A 15284-nucleotide genomic window follows, 5' to 3' on the forward strand; every position below is an offset into this window, starting at 1 on the left:
GGTATAATCAGCACCATCTTTCAAAACTCATAAGCCAGCACCATGGTGATCAGCACCATTTTTCAGCACTCATAACCCAGCACCATGGTATAATCAGCACCATCTTTCAGAACTCATAACCCATCACCATGGTATAATCAGCACCATCTTTCAGAACTCATAATGCAGCACCATGGTAATCAGCACCATTTTTCAGTACTCATAACCCAGCACCATCTTGCAGCATTCATAACCCAGCACCACGGGAATCAGCACCTTTTATATCCGCACTCATAACCCAGCACCATGGTAATCAGCACCATTTTTCAGCACTCATAACCCAGCACAATCTTGCAGCACTCATAACCCAGCACCATGGTATAACCAGCACCATTTATATCAGCACTTATAACCCAGCACCATGGTATAATCAGCACCGTCTTTCAGAACTCATAACCAGCACCATCTTTCAGAACTCATAACCCTGCACCATGGTATAATCAGCACCATCTTTCAGAACTCATAACCCAGCACCATGGTATTCAGAACCATCTTTCAGCACTCATAACCCAGCACCATCTTGCAGCATTCATAACCCAGCACCATGGTAATCAGCACCTTTTATATCAGCACCATGGTATAACCAGCACCATGGTATAACCAGCACCATTGATATCAACACTCATAACCCAGCACCATGGTATAACCAGCACCATTGATGTCAGCACTCATAACCCAGCACCATGGTATAACCAGCACCATGGTAATCAGCACTCTTAACCCAGCACCATGGTATAACCAGCACCATGGTAATCAGCACTCTTAACCCAGCACCATGGTATAACCAGCACCATGGTAATCAGCACTCATAACCAGCACCATGGTATAACCAGCACCATTGATATCAACACTCATAACCCAGCACCATGGTATAGCCAGCACCATTGATGTCAGCACTCATAACCCAGCACCATGGTATAACCAGCACCATGGTAATCAGCACTCTTAACCCAGCACCATGGTATAACCAGCACCATGATAATCAGCACTCATAACCCAGCACCATGTTGCAGGCAGCCACCCTTTCGGGCCACTCCCAAACCACATCCACCCAGTGCTTGCGCAGCTCCTCTTTCTATCTCATCGTTACCTCTCTGTAACCAACAGCTTGCCTCGAGTCCATCGATTTCCATGCGAAAGTGCTTTGTAATGGCGCAGTTACCGCAGCAATTTCAGAGGAAGATAAATATTTTCCACATCAATATCGGGTCCCGTCTCCGAGCAATTTGCGGACCATGTTCGTACAAAAGTTACTATCGCTCAATTTTCTGCAGTTTTGGTTTAGCCTCACCCAGGCCCTTTACCTGACACGTTAACTCTGACACGGGCTAAACGGAACTACAAGGCTGTAATCCGCCATTATGTGCAGGCTTCGAGGCCTAGGCAGCTGCAGCTCAACGAGCATGTAAAGCCATTAACCTTGGAGCTCCGAGCACGATCTCCCAGCTGTTATTATCACACTGGTGTTCTGGAAAGTTCTCGTCGGAACCTGAAAGTTCTGGCAATGCTGCGATTCGACTCGTACAATAATCGACATCACTTGCTTTCCTCGGATTCCGATGGAGACTTTCCACGTGCAGGTCCTGCGCTGACGGAACGCACGTGACCTCCGTACCTTCGCGTGCATATTCATCCACTATCGACTCGATCTACCTGGGCTCGCTTTATCATCGCTAAAAATTGTGTTTTCATGTTTTCTTTGCTTTTTCTGGGCCTCGCTTCTTTGGCGCGCATTCCGTGCATCTTCATTCCTTCATATCTCGTGACGATCGTTTGTCTCACACAAAACAGACAGTAACCATTCACAATCGCGAAGGTGAATTCAGCTTCCCCACATCCAACTTGTTTACCCAAGCAAAGAAATTCCAGCCCAACTCGTCCGGCTGCCCCAACTGACTGTCATATACGCTGTAGTCATACCTTTATGGTAGTTTGTAGGTATTCTCGTTGATGTAGTATTAGCAAATTCATGAGAATGGTCCTTCAGATGATTAGCAGTTGCTAATTTGATGTCTAATTGGGTGTTGTCCCGCTTAGAGTATTGTCGCCAACATTTTGTTCGAGTTATTTCTTTACCTCCACCACCGAAAGTGGATGGAGGTTGTTTGCACCCCCTGTTTGTCTGTCTGTGAACAACTTATCTCAAAAAGTTACGGATGTATTTGCACGAAACTTGCTGAATTGGTTGCATATGTGACAATGAAGAATTGATTCAATTTTGGTGAAGAATTTTGATGAGAGCATTTTTCCATTGGTGAAGTGATTCTTTACTATTGAGTAATAGGGCTAAAACTGACATATAGCGCAATATCTCAAAAAGTTATGGACGGATTTGGACGAAACTTGGTGGACAGGTTGTGTGTGACAAGGACAAATATATTCGATTTTGGTGAAGATCTGAATATGGATTCGGATACGAAAATTATTTAATTTTTAAGTGATTCTGCACCATTGAGAGATCGGGCGAAAAGCGATATATATCATGATATTAAAAAACGTTATGGACGAGTTATGACTAAACTTTGGGGATGAGTTGTTGAGGCGACAAGAACAAGTCGATTAGATTTTGGTTCAGGTCCAAATCCAGATCCGGTCTATCATTGGGATACAAAAGGTAAACTGTTCAGCCTGGCGGAGGTGTGCGCTCTCCCGAGTGTCCGAGCTTTTCTGAGACGCCAGGTGCCATGTTGTGCAATTCCACGTTTTACGTTGTTGTTGTTGTTGTTGTTGTTGTTTTGTATATCTCCGGACAGTTCTCTCGAACAAGTTCCACAATCGATCTCCTAGGAGTGACCCAGATATCTCACACATCTAGGATGGTGTACCCATACCTTCACAAAGTCAGGGCCACGGCAGAGTCAGAGTTGGAGAAAGAAAGAGAAAGGGGGAATAAGAGAGAACGAGGGAGTAAGAGAGACCACGAGAGAGGGGGGGAGAGAGAACGAGGGAGTAAGAGAGAGCACGAGAGAGGGGGAATAAGAGAGAACGAGGGAGTAAGAGAGAGCACGAGAGAGGGGGAATAAGAGAGAACGAGGGAGTAAGAGAGAGCACGAGAGAGGGGGAATAAGAGAGAACGAGGGAGTAAGAGAGACCACGAGAGAGGGGGGGAGAGAGAACGAGGGAGTAAGAGAGAGCACGAGAGAGGGGGAATAAGAGAGAACGAGGGAGTAAGAGAGAGCACGAGAGAGGGGGAATAAGAGAGAACGAGGGAGTAAGAGAGAGCACGAGAGAGGGGGAATAAGAGAGAACGAGGGAGTAAGAGAGACCACGAGAGAGGGGGGGAGAGAGAACGAGGGAGGATGGGAGAATCGGGAGAGAATCGGGAAAGGGAGGGTCCATGGGGCCCCCATCTGAACTCTGAATGTGACCCGATCGCGCTGCCCTGACTAATCCAGGCAGTCGGGGAAAATGGGGAACATTTGGTCCCCGACTTGCTTTGGGTACAACCACCGCGAAGTGGCATCCCCAATAGTTTCAGTCCATGCTTTTAGTTTATTCTGGTTCTTTCAATTTTGCCCACCTGTCCTCTCATCAACATTGCTACATTGGTACTACCTGTTTACATTGCAAAACGTCATTACCTAGGCTGACAGGGTTGCCGACAGGTGTACACACATTCGCCTCTGAGCTGTCTCGCCTTGGTTCGAAATCCCGACCCAACTGTAAACTGTCATCCTGGTGTTTCACAGGTGATTCATCAATGTGTGTGCCGTCCCTCGGATGGACGTTAAACGGACATCATGTCTACCAGCAGCATTGGTCGGTGCACGTTAAATATCTCACTGTGTCTTTCACGAAGAGTAGGCGAGCTATCACCAGCACCTCGAACAAATTACAAATTCCTTCTTGACTTCCTGAGTCTGAGTGGCGACCCGACCAGGATTCTAGTCTAGTAACTGCTTGGGCAGCACCATGGTACATTGGTACATGATGATGATGATGATGATGATGATGATGATGATGATGATGATGATGATGATGATGAAAAACCAACCAGTGAACGAATAAACATTCCTCATTGAAGGTCATTGATGTCATTCACGAACCTCGATGAAAATGGAGTTTCACTACCTGCTGCAACCCTTAATGAATGATTCACATGCTGCTTTGCATTGTGGGAAACATGGACGCCGTCAAGCTTGAGAGTCTGTATGTATGTGGGTGTGATGTCCCAATACTTAACACGTGCAGTATGTATCATGTATGTACACGAGGTGTGTCTGGAATGAATCTTCCACAACCATCGTACACATGACACATCATGCATTCCTGTTTTAAAACCCGTTCAGGTTTTCCTTCTGGTTTAACACTGAGACGGTCCGTGAGTTTTATTCGCAAGTCGGAGTAACTTTCTCTTTCAAGCTGAACAACAGGTGAGAAATCATGTGTTTGCGGGAACTTTAGAGGATTTAGGAACATCAATCTTTATATAATAGGGTAAGAATCCTTTTTCCAAGCAAATCCAAACTGTCACCTAATTTATGATAGATCCTATTGCTGGTCCTGGACTGGCGTTTTCACCAACAGTGTAAAAACACCATCGTGGGGCTGTTGGTCCATTAGTCAAAATTTGTCTTCATGGCCTTGTAGCATACCTGCCTGCTGTACTGCTTGAGCATTAGCTTACCTGTCACCAGGCCCAGATATGCTGCCTTGGGCCAAAGTGGGGGTGGTGGGGTGGGGATGGGGGAGGGTTTATACTTTCGTTCTTCTTATTGCCAAATTATGTTACTATTATTGTTTTTAATATTAGTATTAATTCATATTTGCTGTGTTACAATGCTACCATTGTTTTTGTTATGAACCTCGCAGGAGGAGAGGGTATTGCATTTGGGTCCGTTTGTTTATTTGTTAGTTGGCCTTTTTTTTTTTTTTTTTTTGCAAGTATGTTGTTCACTCCGGTTTGTGTGTTTGTTTGTGTGTGTGTGTTTGTGTGTTTGTTTGTGTGTTTGTGTGTTTGTTTGTGTGTTTGTCTGTCCGCTCACTTATACTTGCCTACAGGGCACGATTTTAAACCGATCTTCACGAAACTTTTCCAAATGGTAGAGTTCGTGGTCTGACAAAATCCTATATATTTTTGGGATCAAAAGTTCAAAAGGTCAACATAGGCCAAAGGTCAACCACTTTTTTCAAATTTATAAAATCCTCAATTTGCATCCGATTGACTTGAAATTTGAATAGGATATACATGTCGGCAAACTGAATTCAACCACCAGCTATTTTTGAGATCAGCATAGGCCAAAAGGTCAACATAGGCCAAAGGTCAACAACCATTTCAAATTTCTAAAATCCTCAATTTTCATCTGATTGACTTGAAATTTGAATAGGATTTACATATCGGCGAACTGAATTCAACCACCAACTATTTTTGAGATCAATATAGGCCAAAAGGTCAACATAGGCCAAAGGTCAACCACTTTTTTTCAAATTTCTAAAATCCTCAATTTTCATCCGATTGACTTGAAATTTGAATAGGATATACATGTCGGCTTACTGAATTCAACCACCAACTATTTTTGAGATCAACCTGGGCCAAAAGGTCAATATAGGCCAAAGGTCAACCACTTTTTTTTGAATTTCTAAAATCCTCAATTTTCATCCGATTGACTTGAAATCTGAATAGGATTTGCATATCAGCTTACTGAAACCAACCACCAACTATTTTTGAGATCAACATAGGCTAAAAGTTCAACATCGGCCAAATTTCTAAAATTGTCAATTTTCTCAGATTAACTTAAACTTTGAAGACGATTTGCATATCAGGTCTCGGAATTCCACCACAAATTATTTTTGAGGTCAAAAGTATTCTCTACTGAGTGGCATTCTACTTTGTACTGTTTTGCCAAGTGTCACTCTATGAGTGATTTTTCATTTGTTTGTCTGTTTGTTTGTCTGTTTGTCCGCACAGAATAAATATGATTTGCTTGGCAACCGTTGGTCCGATTGACAGTAAATTTCTACCATAGGTGCAACTCCACCTGTATAATTTTTTAAATGTTAATTATGACGTCATAAGTCACGTGGTATGGGCGCCATCTTGGAAAAACCGAAAAACTTTGCACCTCTGTATCTCTGAAAGTGCTGCATGGAAAAAATTGAGACATGGCTCATTGTAAAGAACTCTCCATGTGCAATAAAATATGTTAATGATGATGTCATAGGTGCCTCCATTATGACATCAAAATTCGGCAAGTACAAAACTTCATCCAATCAAGATGAAATTTCTTGAGCAGAATCTAGGGATAAATTGGTGGAGAAAAAAAAGAATGATGACGTCATCGTTCACGTGGTTTGGCCGCCATATTTGTTTTTAACACAAAAGCCGTAAAAACCACTGAAAACACATCCTGGCGAGGGTCTGCAATCTCTGATTGCTCTTTCTTGTTTATTTTGTAATTAGAATGCCATGCCATGGAAGGACATATTAAGCTGCTCTATACACCTTAACATGGTGCGCTTTTAAAACATGGGAATTCTTCCGGATTATTTGTCATTAATTAGCCTAATCAATTCAGGAGATCATGACGACAATTTTGATATATCACATTCCATATCGGAAAGCTCCAGTAGAACTCCACAAAACACATGACACACACACACACACACACACACACACACACACACACACACACACACACACACACACCCAACTCATCCATTTATAGTACACTAGCAGAAGTACCCGGCATTGCCGGGCGGGGGAGGGGAGGGGAACGGGGGGGAGGGGAACGGGGGGGAGGGGAGAAGAGTGGGAGGGGGAGGGGGAGAAGAGGGGGGGATGGGGAGGGTGAGGGATGGGAGGGGGTGGGAGGGGGGAGAGGAGGGAGGAGGGAGGAGAGGAGGGAGGAGGGGAGGAGGGAGGAGGGGAGGGGGGGAAGGGGGGAGGGGAGGGGGGAGGGGAGGGGGGGAAGGGGGGAGGGGAGGGGGAGAAGGGGGAAGGGGGAGGGAAGGGGATGGCCAGTCAACAATGACGTTGCAGTTCTCATGGTCGGAGAGCAGCACAACAATCGGACATAGTCCTGCATATTCGCAACAGCACGAAGCGGATTTTGGAGACTCACCGATCCTGTGACGTCCTCCAGTACCGGCGTTGCTGGGCGGGGGAAGGGAGACCCGTACATTCCCAACCCGTACATTCGCCCTTTCGACTCAAGCTCACTCGAACAAAAGCCTCGCACAAATTACACCGTGAAGGCCCAATGGTCATGTCTATGCCACAAATCACGGGCGCACTGAATTGAAAATATATAGAACGCTCATACTCCGTGAAAAGTGAAGCCGCCGTGTCGCCATCTTGGTCAGCACGACTCGACCAACTCGCTGCGCGGATCTCGTTTTGTGCGGCAAGAAACTGCTCCAATCGGTTACGGAAGGGTTGTGGAAAGACGTTTCACAGCTGTTTCAAAGACATTTAATTCATATCGCACAACATCGATACAAAACACGATCGCATAAAAGGTGAAAAAACGTGTGACGGGATGGAACATCACGTGATCGCTCTGAGCGAATCAGTCTGGCGGCGGGAATGGAACATCACGTGATCGCTCTGAGCGAATCAGCGAGCTGCTCTGGAACCGGCTGAGATTAGCGGGTACTTCGCTGAAATGCGCTGAGGTAAATATGAATAAAAAATATGGATCGTCAAATATTTCGAGTTTGGCCATGTTCGTCCCACGCTCAATGGCCATGTCTATGTCAAATATCAAGCACCTAAGCCTCTCCGTTTCGGAGTCTATCGGTAACATTACACACACACACACACACACACACACACACACACACACACACACACACACACACACACACACACAAAAACTGTGTTTTATATATATAGATAACTAAGACGTAATCAGCTGCTATGAAAAGATAATGTGTATTGCAAAACAAGAATTATTAGATATTAATGCCCTACAAGACAAATTATTGAATTGGGGGTTGGGAAGGGAGCGGGTGTGGGGATTTTGCCGGGGGGGGGGGGGTAGGGGAGGGGGAGTGGGTCATTGTCGCCTTAAGCAAACTCTTGCTTGTCTGAAGCAATCATCCCCAGGGCAATATAGAAATGGGTAAACGAGCACAAGTTCCACAATATAACACTCAATGTGATTGCAACTGGTGGGTACGGAGAGGCCAGGAGGTAATAATAATGTGCACATTTCGAGCTCGTGGAATGCTTTTAAAAAGCCATTTGTCGTTTGAGTTGCAGGCAGCAGTGGCCCAGAAACGTGCTTGCAATTTGATAATAGATGATGCAAAGATAATAAGGGAAAGCAGCAGGTTGATGCGTTTGCCTGGCATCCATCAGGGAGTGTTCGAGATTGTTTCGACCCTGAATTTCTGAACTGCTGTGAGGATGAGCAATAATGGAAGTGGGGTCGTATTAGAAAATATAGGGAAGAAGTATGGGCGTATTAGAAAGAAATATAGGGAAGTATGGTCGTATTAGAAAATATAGGGAAGAAGTATGGGATAGTTGGAGAAACTGGAACGCACAAAGGGTTAAAAAGAGACACTCGCGAGTCAAGGTACAAAAAGGAGTTGTGGTGTTGGGGGTACCGGCTCGTGCGAGCTGCAAGATGAACAAGGTGCGGGTGGTTTCAAATGTGTGCGGCCGTAAGAGTAATGGGAGAACTTGTAGTAAGATATGAGGTGCAGGTAGTAACACAACGGCAGTAGGTATACTGAGGTGAGAGGTGCAGGTATGATAGATCTGAGTCATGATGTGATAAGTGCAGTTAGGTAATCGTGAGACGACCAGGAGGTGTAGGTATGTAGGTAGACGAATCGGAAATGGTGAAAGTGCAGCCCTGAGGAAGGCAATGAAGGTGCAGCCTTGTAGCCTGGAGGATGTGGAGTGCGATATGGTACATTGTGGCCCCGCCCAGTCCGTCCATTTAACTCCGCCCCCTCCCTTTCCCACCCAAACTCTCAGCCTTTTACTTGGCTCCCCGTCCTGTGAGCAAAGGATTTGCCATAAAACGTGCGTCTGATATTTTATCTTGTTTTGCTTCGCTTTGTGTGCAAAACGGTGGTTGTTCGGCAAAAGGTGTAATCCATTATGGAGTGATTCTTTTGGGAGAGGGAAGTTGTTTGACGAGGCTGGATGGTAATAATTTTAAAGCAATAAATTCTGATCTTTGAAGCTGTTCTTCCCAGGTTCCGAGATGTCAAAGGAATCCGTCCTGGCAGCGTTCGCTTCGTTTCTCACCATTTCTGGTAACATTTCAAATTGTTATCATGATTTTGTTGTCCTCTTTTATTTCAAGCGATGGTTATATTAATGAGAGACGTTTAAAAACGGCATTGTTAATGTTTAATCACACTATGAAATGTTATATCTTGTACATACTTATACGAGTGAAAAATCTAAACTGAATTGGTGGAGTAATTTCAAGATGTTAGGCCATGTGAGAATATGTACATTTTGCCGAATGTTCCGATTTATGAACAATAATTATATCGATGTTATTGACGCGACGTTTTGTGGGTGTGTCGTGCTATTCGGGTGATGGACGGGTCGTGCTATTGGGGTGACGGGTCGTGCTATTTGGGTGACGGGTTGTGATATTTGGGTGACGGGTCGTGCTATTCGGGTGATGGACGGGTCGTGCTATTGGGGTGACGGGTCGTGCTATTTGGGTGACGGGTTGTGATATTTGGGTGACGGGTCGTGCTATTCGGGTGATGGACGGGTCGTGCTATTGGGGTGACGGGTCGTGCTATTTGGGTGACGGGTTGTGATATTTGGGTGACGGGTCGTGCTATTCGGGTGATGGACGGGTCGTGCTATTGGGGTGACGGGTCGTGCTATTTGGGTGACGGGTTGTGATATTTGGGTGACGGGTCGTGCTATTCGGGTGATGGACGGGTCGTGCTATTGGGGTGACGGGTCGTGCTATTTGGGTGACGGGTCGTGCTATTTGGGTGACGGGTTGTGATATTTGGGTGACGGGTCGTGCTATTCGGGTGATGGACGGGTCGTGCTATTCGGGTGATGGACGGGTCGTGCTATTCGGGTGATGGACGGGTCGTGCTATTCGGGTGATGGACGGGTCGTGCTACTCGGGTGATGGACGGGTCGTGCTATTCGGGTGATAGACGGGTCGTGCTATTCGGGTAATGGACGGGTCATGCTATTCGGGTGATAGACGGATCGTGCTATTCGGGTGACGGGTCATGCTATTTGGGTGACGGGTTGTGCTATTTGGGTGACGGATTGTGCTATTGGGGTGACGGGTCATGCTATTTGGGTGACGGGTCATGCTATTGGGGTGACGGGTTGTGCTATTCGGATGACGGGTTGTGCTATTCGGGTGACGGGTCGTGCTATTTGGGTGACGGGTTGTGCTATTGAGGTGACGGGTTGTGCTATTGGGGTGACGGGTCGTGCTATTCGGGTGATGGACGGATCGTGCTATTCGGGTGATGGACGGGTCGTGCTATTCGGGTGATGGACGGGTCGTGCTATTCGGGTGATGGGTCGTGCTTTACGGGTGGCGGGTCGTGCTATTCGGGTGACGGGTCGTGCTATTCGGGTGACAGGCCGTGCTATTCGGGTGACGGGTCATGCTATTTGGTGATGAGTCGTGCTATTCTGATGACGGGTCCGGCGATTCGGGTGACGGATCCGGCGATTCGGGTGACGGGTCATGCTATTAGGGAGACGGTTCAGCCTTTCGAGTGACGGGTCCTGTGATTCGGGTGACGGGTCGTGCTATTCGGGTGACGGGTTATGCTATTCGGGTGACGGGTCATGCTATTCAGGTGACGAGTTGTGCTATTTGGGTGACGGGTCGTGGTATTAGGGAGATGGGTCCGGCGATTCGGGTGACGGGTCCGGCAATTCGGGTGACGGGTCCGGCGTACCGGGTGATGGGTCACGCTATTAGGGAGACGGGTCATGCTATTCGGGTGACGGGTCGTGCTCTTCGGGTGACGGGTCGTGCTATTCAGGTGACGGGTCGTGCTATTCAGGTGACGGGTCATGCTATTCCGGTGACGGGTCGTGCTATTAGGGAGACGGGTCCGGCGTTTTGGGTGACAGGTCCGGCGATTAGGGTGACGTGTCGGCCATTCGGGTGACATGTCGGCCATTCGGGTGATGGGCCTGGCTAATCTGGTGACGGGCCTGGCTAATCGGGTGACGGGCCTGGCTAATCTGGTGACGGGCCTGGCTAATCTGGTGACGGGCCTGGCTAATCGGGTGACGGGCCTGGCTAATCGGGTGACGGGCCTGGCTAATCGGGTGATGGGTCCAGCGAGTCAGGTGAAGGTCTGGTAATATAAGTGCACTGTTAATTCTGTTTTGTCTATCTAAACATTTCTCTTTTTTCAGGTCGATATAAAGTGCTTTAATCGTTATGTACACTTTGTTACAGTTTGTGTTATCCATTCTAAGTTATAATATTGCACGTATGACTTCATGGCCAAGACGTTAAGGTGCCCTTAGACAAGTGACGATGCGGAGGACTAATTCAAAGCAAGGTGCTGAGATCGACCAGGATATCCTGGATGGTGTTGACGTATCCAGCACCGAAACACGTTCTCTCCAGAGGAATGAAATAATGATTATATTTGTTTTATCTCTATAAATATCACCATAAGATGCCTGGGCCAATTCGGCCAAGTTTAAACTCCAGTTGTTGCTCGTCTTTCTTCTAAAATAAGGTGGCATAAAACAAATTATTCTAATTGGGCTCAACCTACTGCGTTGATTACAATCTTTGAGGTTTTTTTTTAATTACTAAAGCTTCTTTTTCTCTGCCCAGATTATCCCTGCGTGGAGCTGCATGTTACTTTCAGCCTTGTAATCTCAATTTTTGAGAAATGGCCATTATAGTAATAAAACACAGGCACGGCAATGATCAATATAAATTCCTCAACACACCAAAATGGTACGATGAGAGCATGAAATGCTGACTCTGGACCGGTTTCTGGTCGCACCCCATTGGTCTACACCACATCTCTACTCTGCACCAGACGCACCATCGACCCGCACCCTGTCGTCAACTCCCTGACCCACTTCGTGTCTCTCGGTGACCTTTATATTGCCACACCTGAACCTGCTGTCGCTCTTGACCCTGACTTTCGATCCTGACCCTCCTGCCACCCATTCTATTTCTGACCCAAAAAATTCCTTTGCTTTACAAATCTCCTCTGGGCGGGTTCACCACCCCAACTAGTTGTCATAGACGGATTTCTGAGAAATGTGAATGTTAGTTGCATTTTTGGGTAAAAGTTGGGAACCTCACTTTTTAACATAATTATGTTATGCTGAATTCGATTAATCCGGTTCCCAAGCCGAATTTTGAGTTTTTGACCTTCTAATTAGCATAAACAAAATGGCTGCCAAATTGCCATTTTTGGACAATTTCTTTGAACAAGCATTTCTATATCATGTATGTACATGCAGCTCTTTTACTTTAACTTTACAACTTTTACCGAAAAATGCACCTAGAAGCTTATACATGGCCTTTTTCCATAAATCCGTCTAGTCTATCACACTTCTCCAAGGCACAATCCATATGCTGATCATGGCCCTGCAAAGCAATGTTCATTCGGTAGTTTATCTGCTGAACCATTTCTTGGTGCCTTTGGTCACACTCAGCCTCGCCCGCTACCATTTCAGCCTGGGTCGTTGCATTTTATTTATTTTGAATTCAACATGCTCAGACTTCCCTGTACATGCTAACTCAGCCGGGTTGGCCTTCAGATTGGCCTTCAGATCGGCCATGAGCTTGGTCTGGCTTGTTTGTATTTCATTGCTTACATTAACCAGGAACAGTCATCAGTTTAATTTGGAAGCTGTCGCTGAGCTTCTCATTTTGCTCATATTTGATGTAAACCAGAAAGGAGGTAAAATATGCAATATGTCTTAGATTATGTAATCTTAGCATGTAATTTCCTTGCAAATGTTGATGTAATTTCCTTGTAAATTAATGAAGGATAGCATACACTGTGTGGGTTAATAAAGGATAGCACATCTTTTATGGTTCAATAAAGGGTAATGTAAGAGCTGGTAGGAATTATAAAACATAGAGGTAAGAAGTTGATAGTGAAGAGTTGGGATGAATGTTGCAGCAGTAAATTACAAGTGAAGACAAGAGTGAAGTAGATGAAATGAAGTGAAGTGAAGTAGATGAAGAGCTCTAAGGTGATGTGTGCAAGTGATGACTAAGAGATGACGAGTTAAAGCAAAGTTATACTCTACAGTGAGGTGATTTGATGAACGTTTTGAGGTGAGTCAGAGCTGAAGAGTATGACTATAAAGAACAAGTCTCATATTGGAATATTATTTAATAAGAATAATGCAACCAGGTGGAAGGGCGTTGCTAAAAGGTAACATGAGTGAAAGAGGAACCATGAAAAGATGATTTGAGATTTGATGAAACATTGCATTCCAGTATCATTGCTCAAGCAGAACAAGCGGTTTGATGTTACTAACAGGATAGGAAATGGTGTGGATTGTTTGTAACTCCCGAGGTGCTTCAGACAGAGTCACCTTTGAGGCTGCAATTCCCTGCTGTCTACTTTCATTTTTGTAGCAAGAGCAGAACATTTTAAATAAATGAGTCCCCAGGAGACATCCTCATCTCCCAGTGTGAGCCGAATGAAAAAGGCAAAATTTGTATCCTAAATCGGAACTCGGAATATTGCTCAAGCCTTTTGTGTAGGTAGAAAGGCATGTGCAGTTATCAGGGAAAAAACAAAAAGCAATTGAAAAACAAAAAGTAATTGTTCCTGATGGCAGTAATTTGATTGCATCACAAGTCTTGGTGCAAAACGTGAGGACAACAATTGCAATGGAGTGATGGTTCAGGGAAGAGTTGAAGGTGGTGGCTGGATAAGCAACCTTAATTACCTATAGCTGTCGGTCACCCAAACTCTCTCGCATTTCATCTACTTGTATGAAATTAACACCGATCTCAGTTATCAAAGACGAATTTGACGCTATGTCAATGAGAAACGCCGCTGTAGTATTGCGATTGTGGGTGATCTAAAAATAAATAAATAAAAACAGTCGAATTTTCAGGTGGAGACACTCGTTAATTCTTTTATTCACAATTGAAGTCGTGTTTTGATTGACGTGAAGCCGGTATTTTTGTGTGTTTCATAAATATAAAAATGTAATCCTTTGCAACAATAATAATTAGAGAGTTAATGACAAAAAGGATGTGAGAAGGGTCTTTTAAACTCTTTCTTTGTGTTTCCGAGCATGATCTATATATCCTACGAGCTGCCATTTTGTCTGAATCTCGATATTCCCCAGCGCTGAGAGCGCGAGCGGCACATTTGATTGGTCAAGATGGTGTAAAATGGCGTGATATTTTGTCCAAGTACTGCTAAACTGGAGGTTTTTTGGAAGTGACAACAAGGCGATTTATGTTTTACAGTGTACAATTATATAACTAATTTGAAATGAAATAAAGGTTTTAAAGACTGTAGATTTTTAGCCGCGTCGCAAGACGCTGGTCATAGAGTGCCCTCTGCTGTTGTTCTTGTTCTTCTTCTTCTTCTTCTTCTTCTTCTTGTTCTTGTTGTTCTTGCAGAGAAGACAAAACCTCAAAGCTCCACCCATTCTGGGAACCATAGCTCCACCCATTGTGGGAGAGGCTTCATATAAACAAATATCCACCATTTTATTAACTCGCATAGCTTTGAGGCCTGTTTTGTAGGCCCGTGGTGTCTTCCTCTCTCACACAGTTTTATTTCAAATCAAATTCGATATATCATTTCATTTTTCACAGTCGCTAACATAGTTTTAGACTCGGTTGAAAAAAACCGGGAAGAAACTCCGATGAAAGTTGCCCTTTATAGAACGAAATGAATTCTCAAAGGCCTGTAACTTCAAGTCCATTGAGATATTTTTTTTTTAAATCGCGGCATGGTCAGTCATACACCGCCCGAAATAACAGACGGGAAAATGCCGATATATATATATTTTGTTTAAATCGCGGCATGGTCAGTCATACACCGCCCGAAATAACAGACGGGAAAATGCCGAGATATATGAAAAATTCGTCCATTTGATGACAATCGTCACGATGAAATATTTAATTTATACGTCGTCACAATAATGTGGAGAGAGGAGCATAGCTTCGTTCACGTGTCGCCACATACGGGAAATTGCCGAGATATATATATTTTAAATCGCGGCATGGTCAGTCATACACCGCCTGAAATAACAGACGGGAAAATGCCGAGATATATTAAAAATTCGTCCATTTGATGACAATCGTCACGATGAA

General features: G+C 44.9%; 1 protein-coding gene across 1 annotated transcript in view; it reads left to right on the top strand.

Annotated features, from left to right (window-relative positions):
• The first annotated feature begins 8976 nt into the window (after nt 1-8976).
• LOC137431547 (CD166 antigen) overlaps nt 8977-15284 on the top strand; it is a 61042-nt gene continuing 54734 nt past the window's right edge. Inside the window, exons 1-2 of the mRNA XM_068122974.2 lie at nt 8977-9016; nt 9193-9252. Of these exons, the coding sequence (XP_067979075.2) occupies nt 9201-9252 (52 nt within the window). The 5' untranslated portion in view covers nt 8977-9016; nt 9193-9200. The remainder of the gene's footprint in view (nt 9017-9192; nt 9253-15284) is intronic.

This window comes from Myxine glutinosa, chromosome 7 (assembly GCF_964187855.1).
Source record: "Myxine glutinosa chromosome 7, kmMyxGlut1.1, whole genome shotgun sequence".
NCBI classification, from domain to species: domain Eukaryota; kingdom Metazoa; phylum Chordata; class Myxini; order Myxiniformes; family Myxinidae; genus Myxine; species Myxine glutinosa.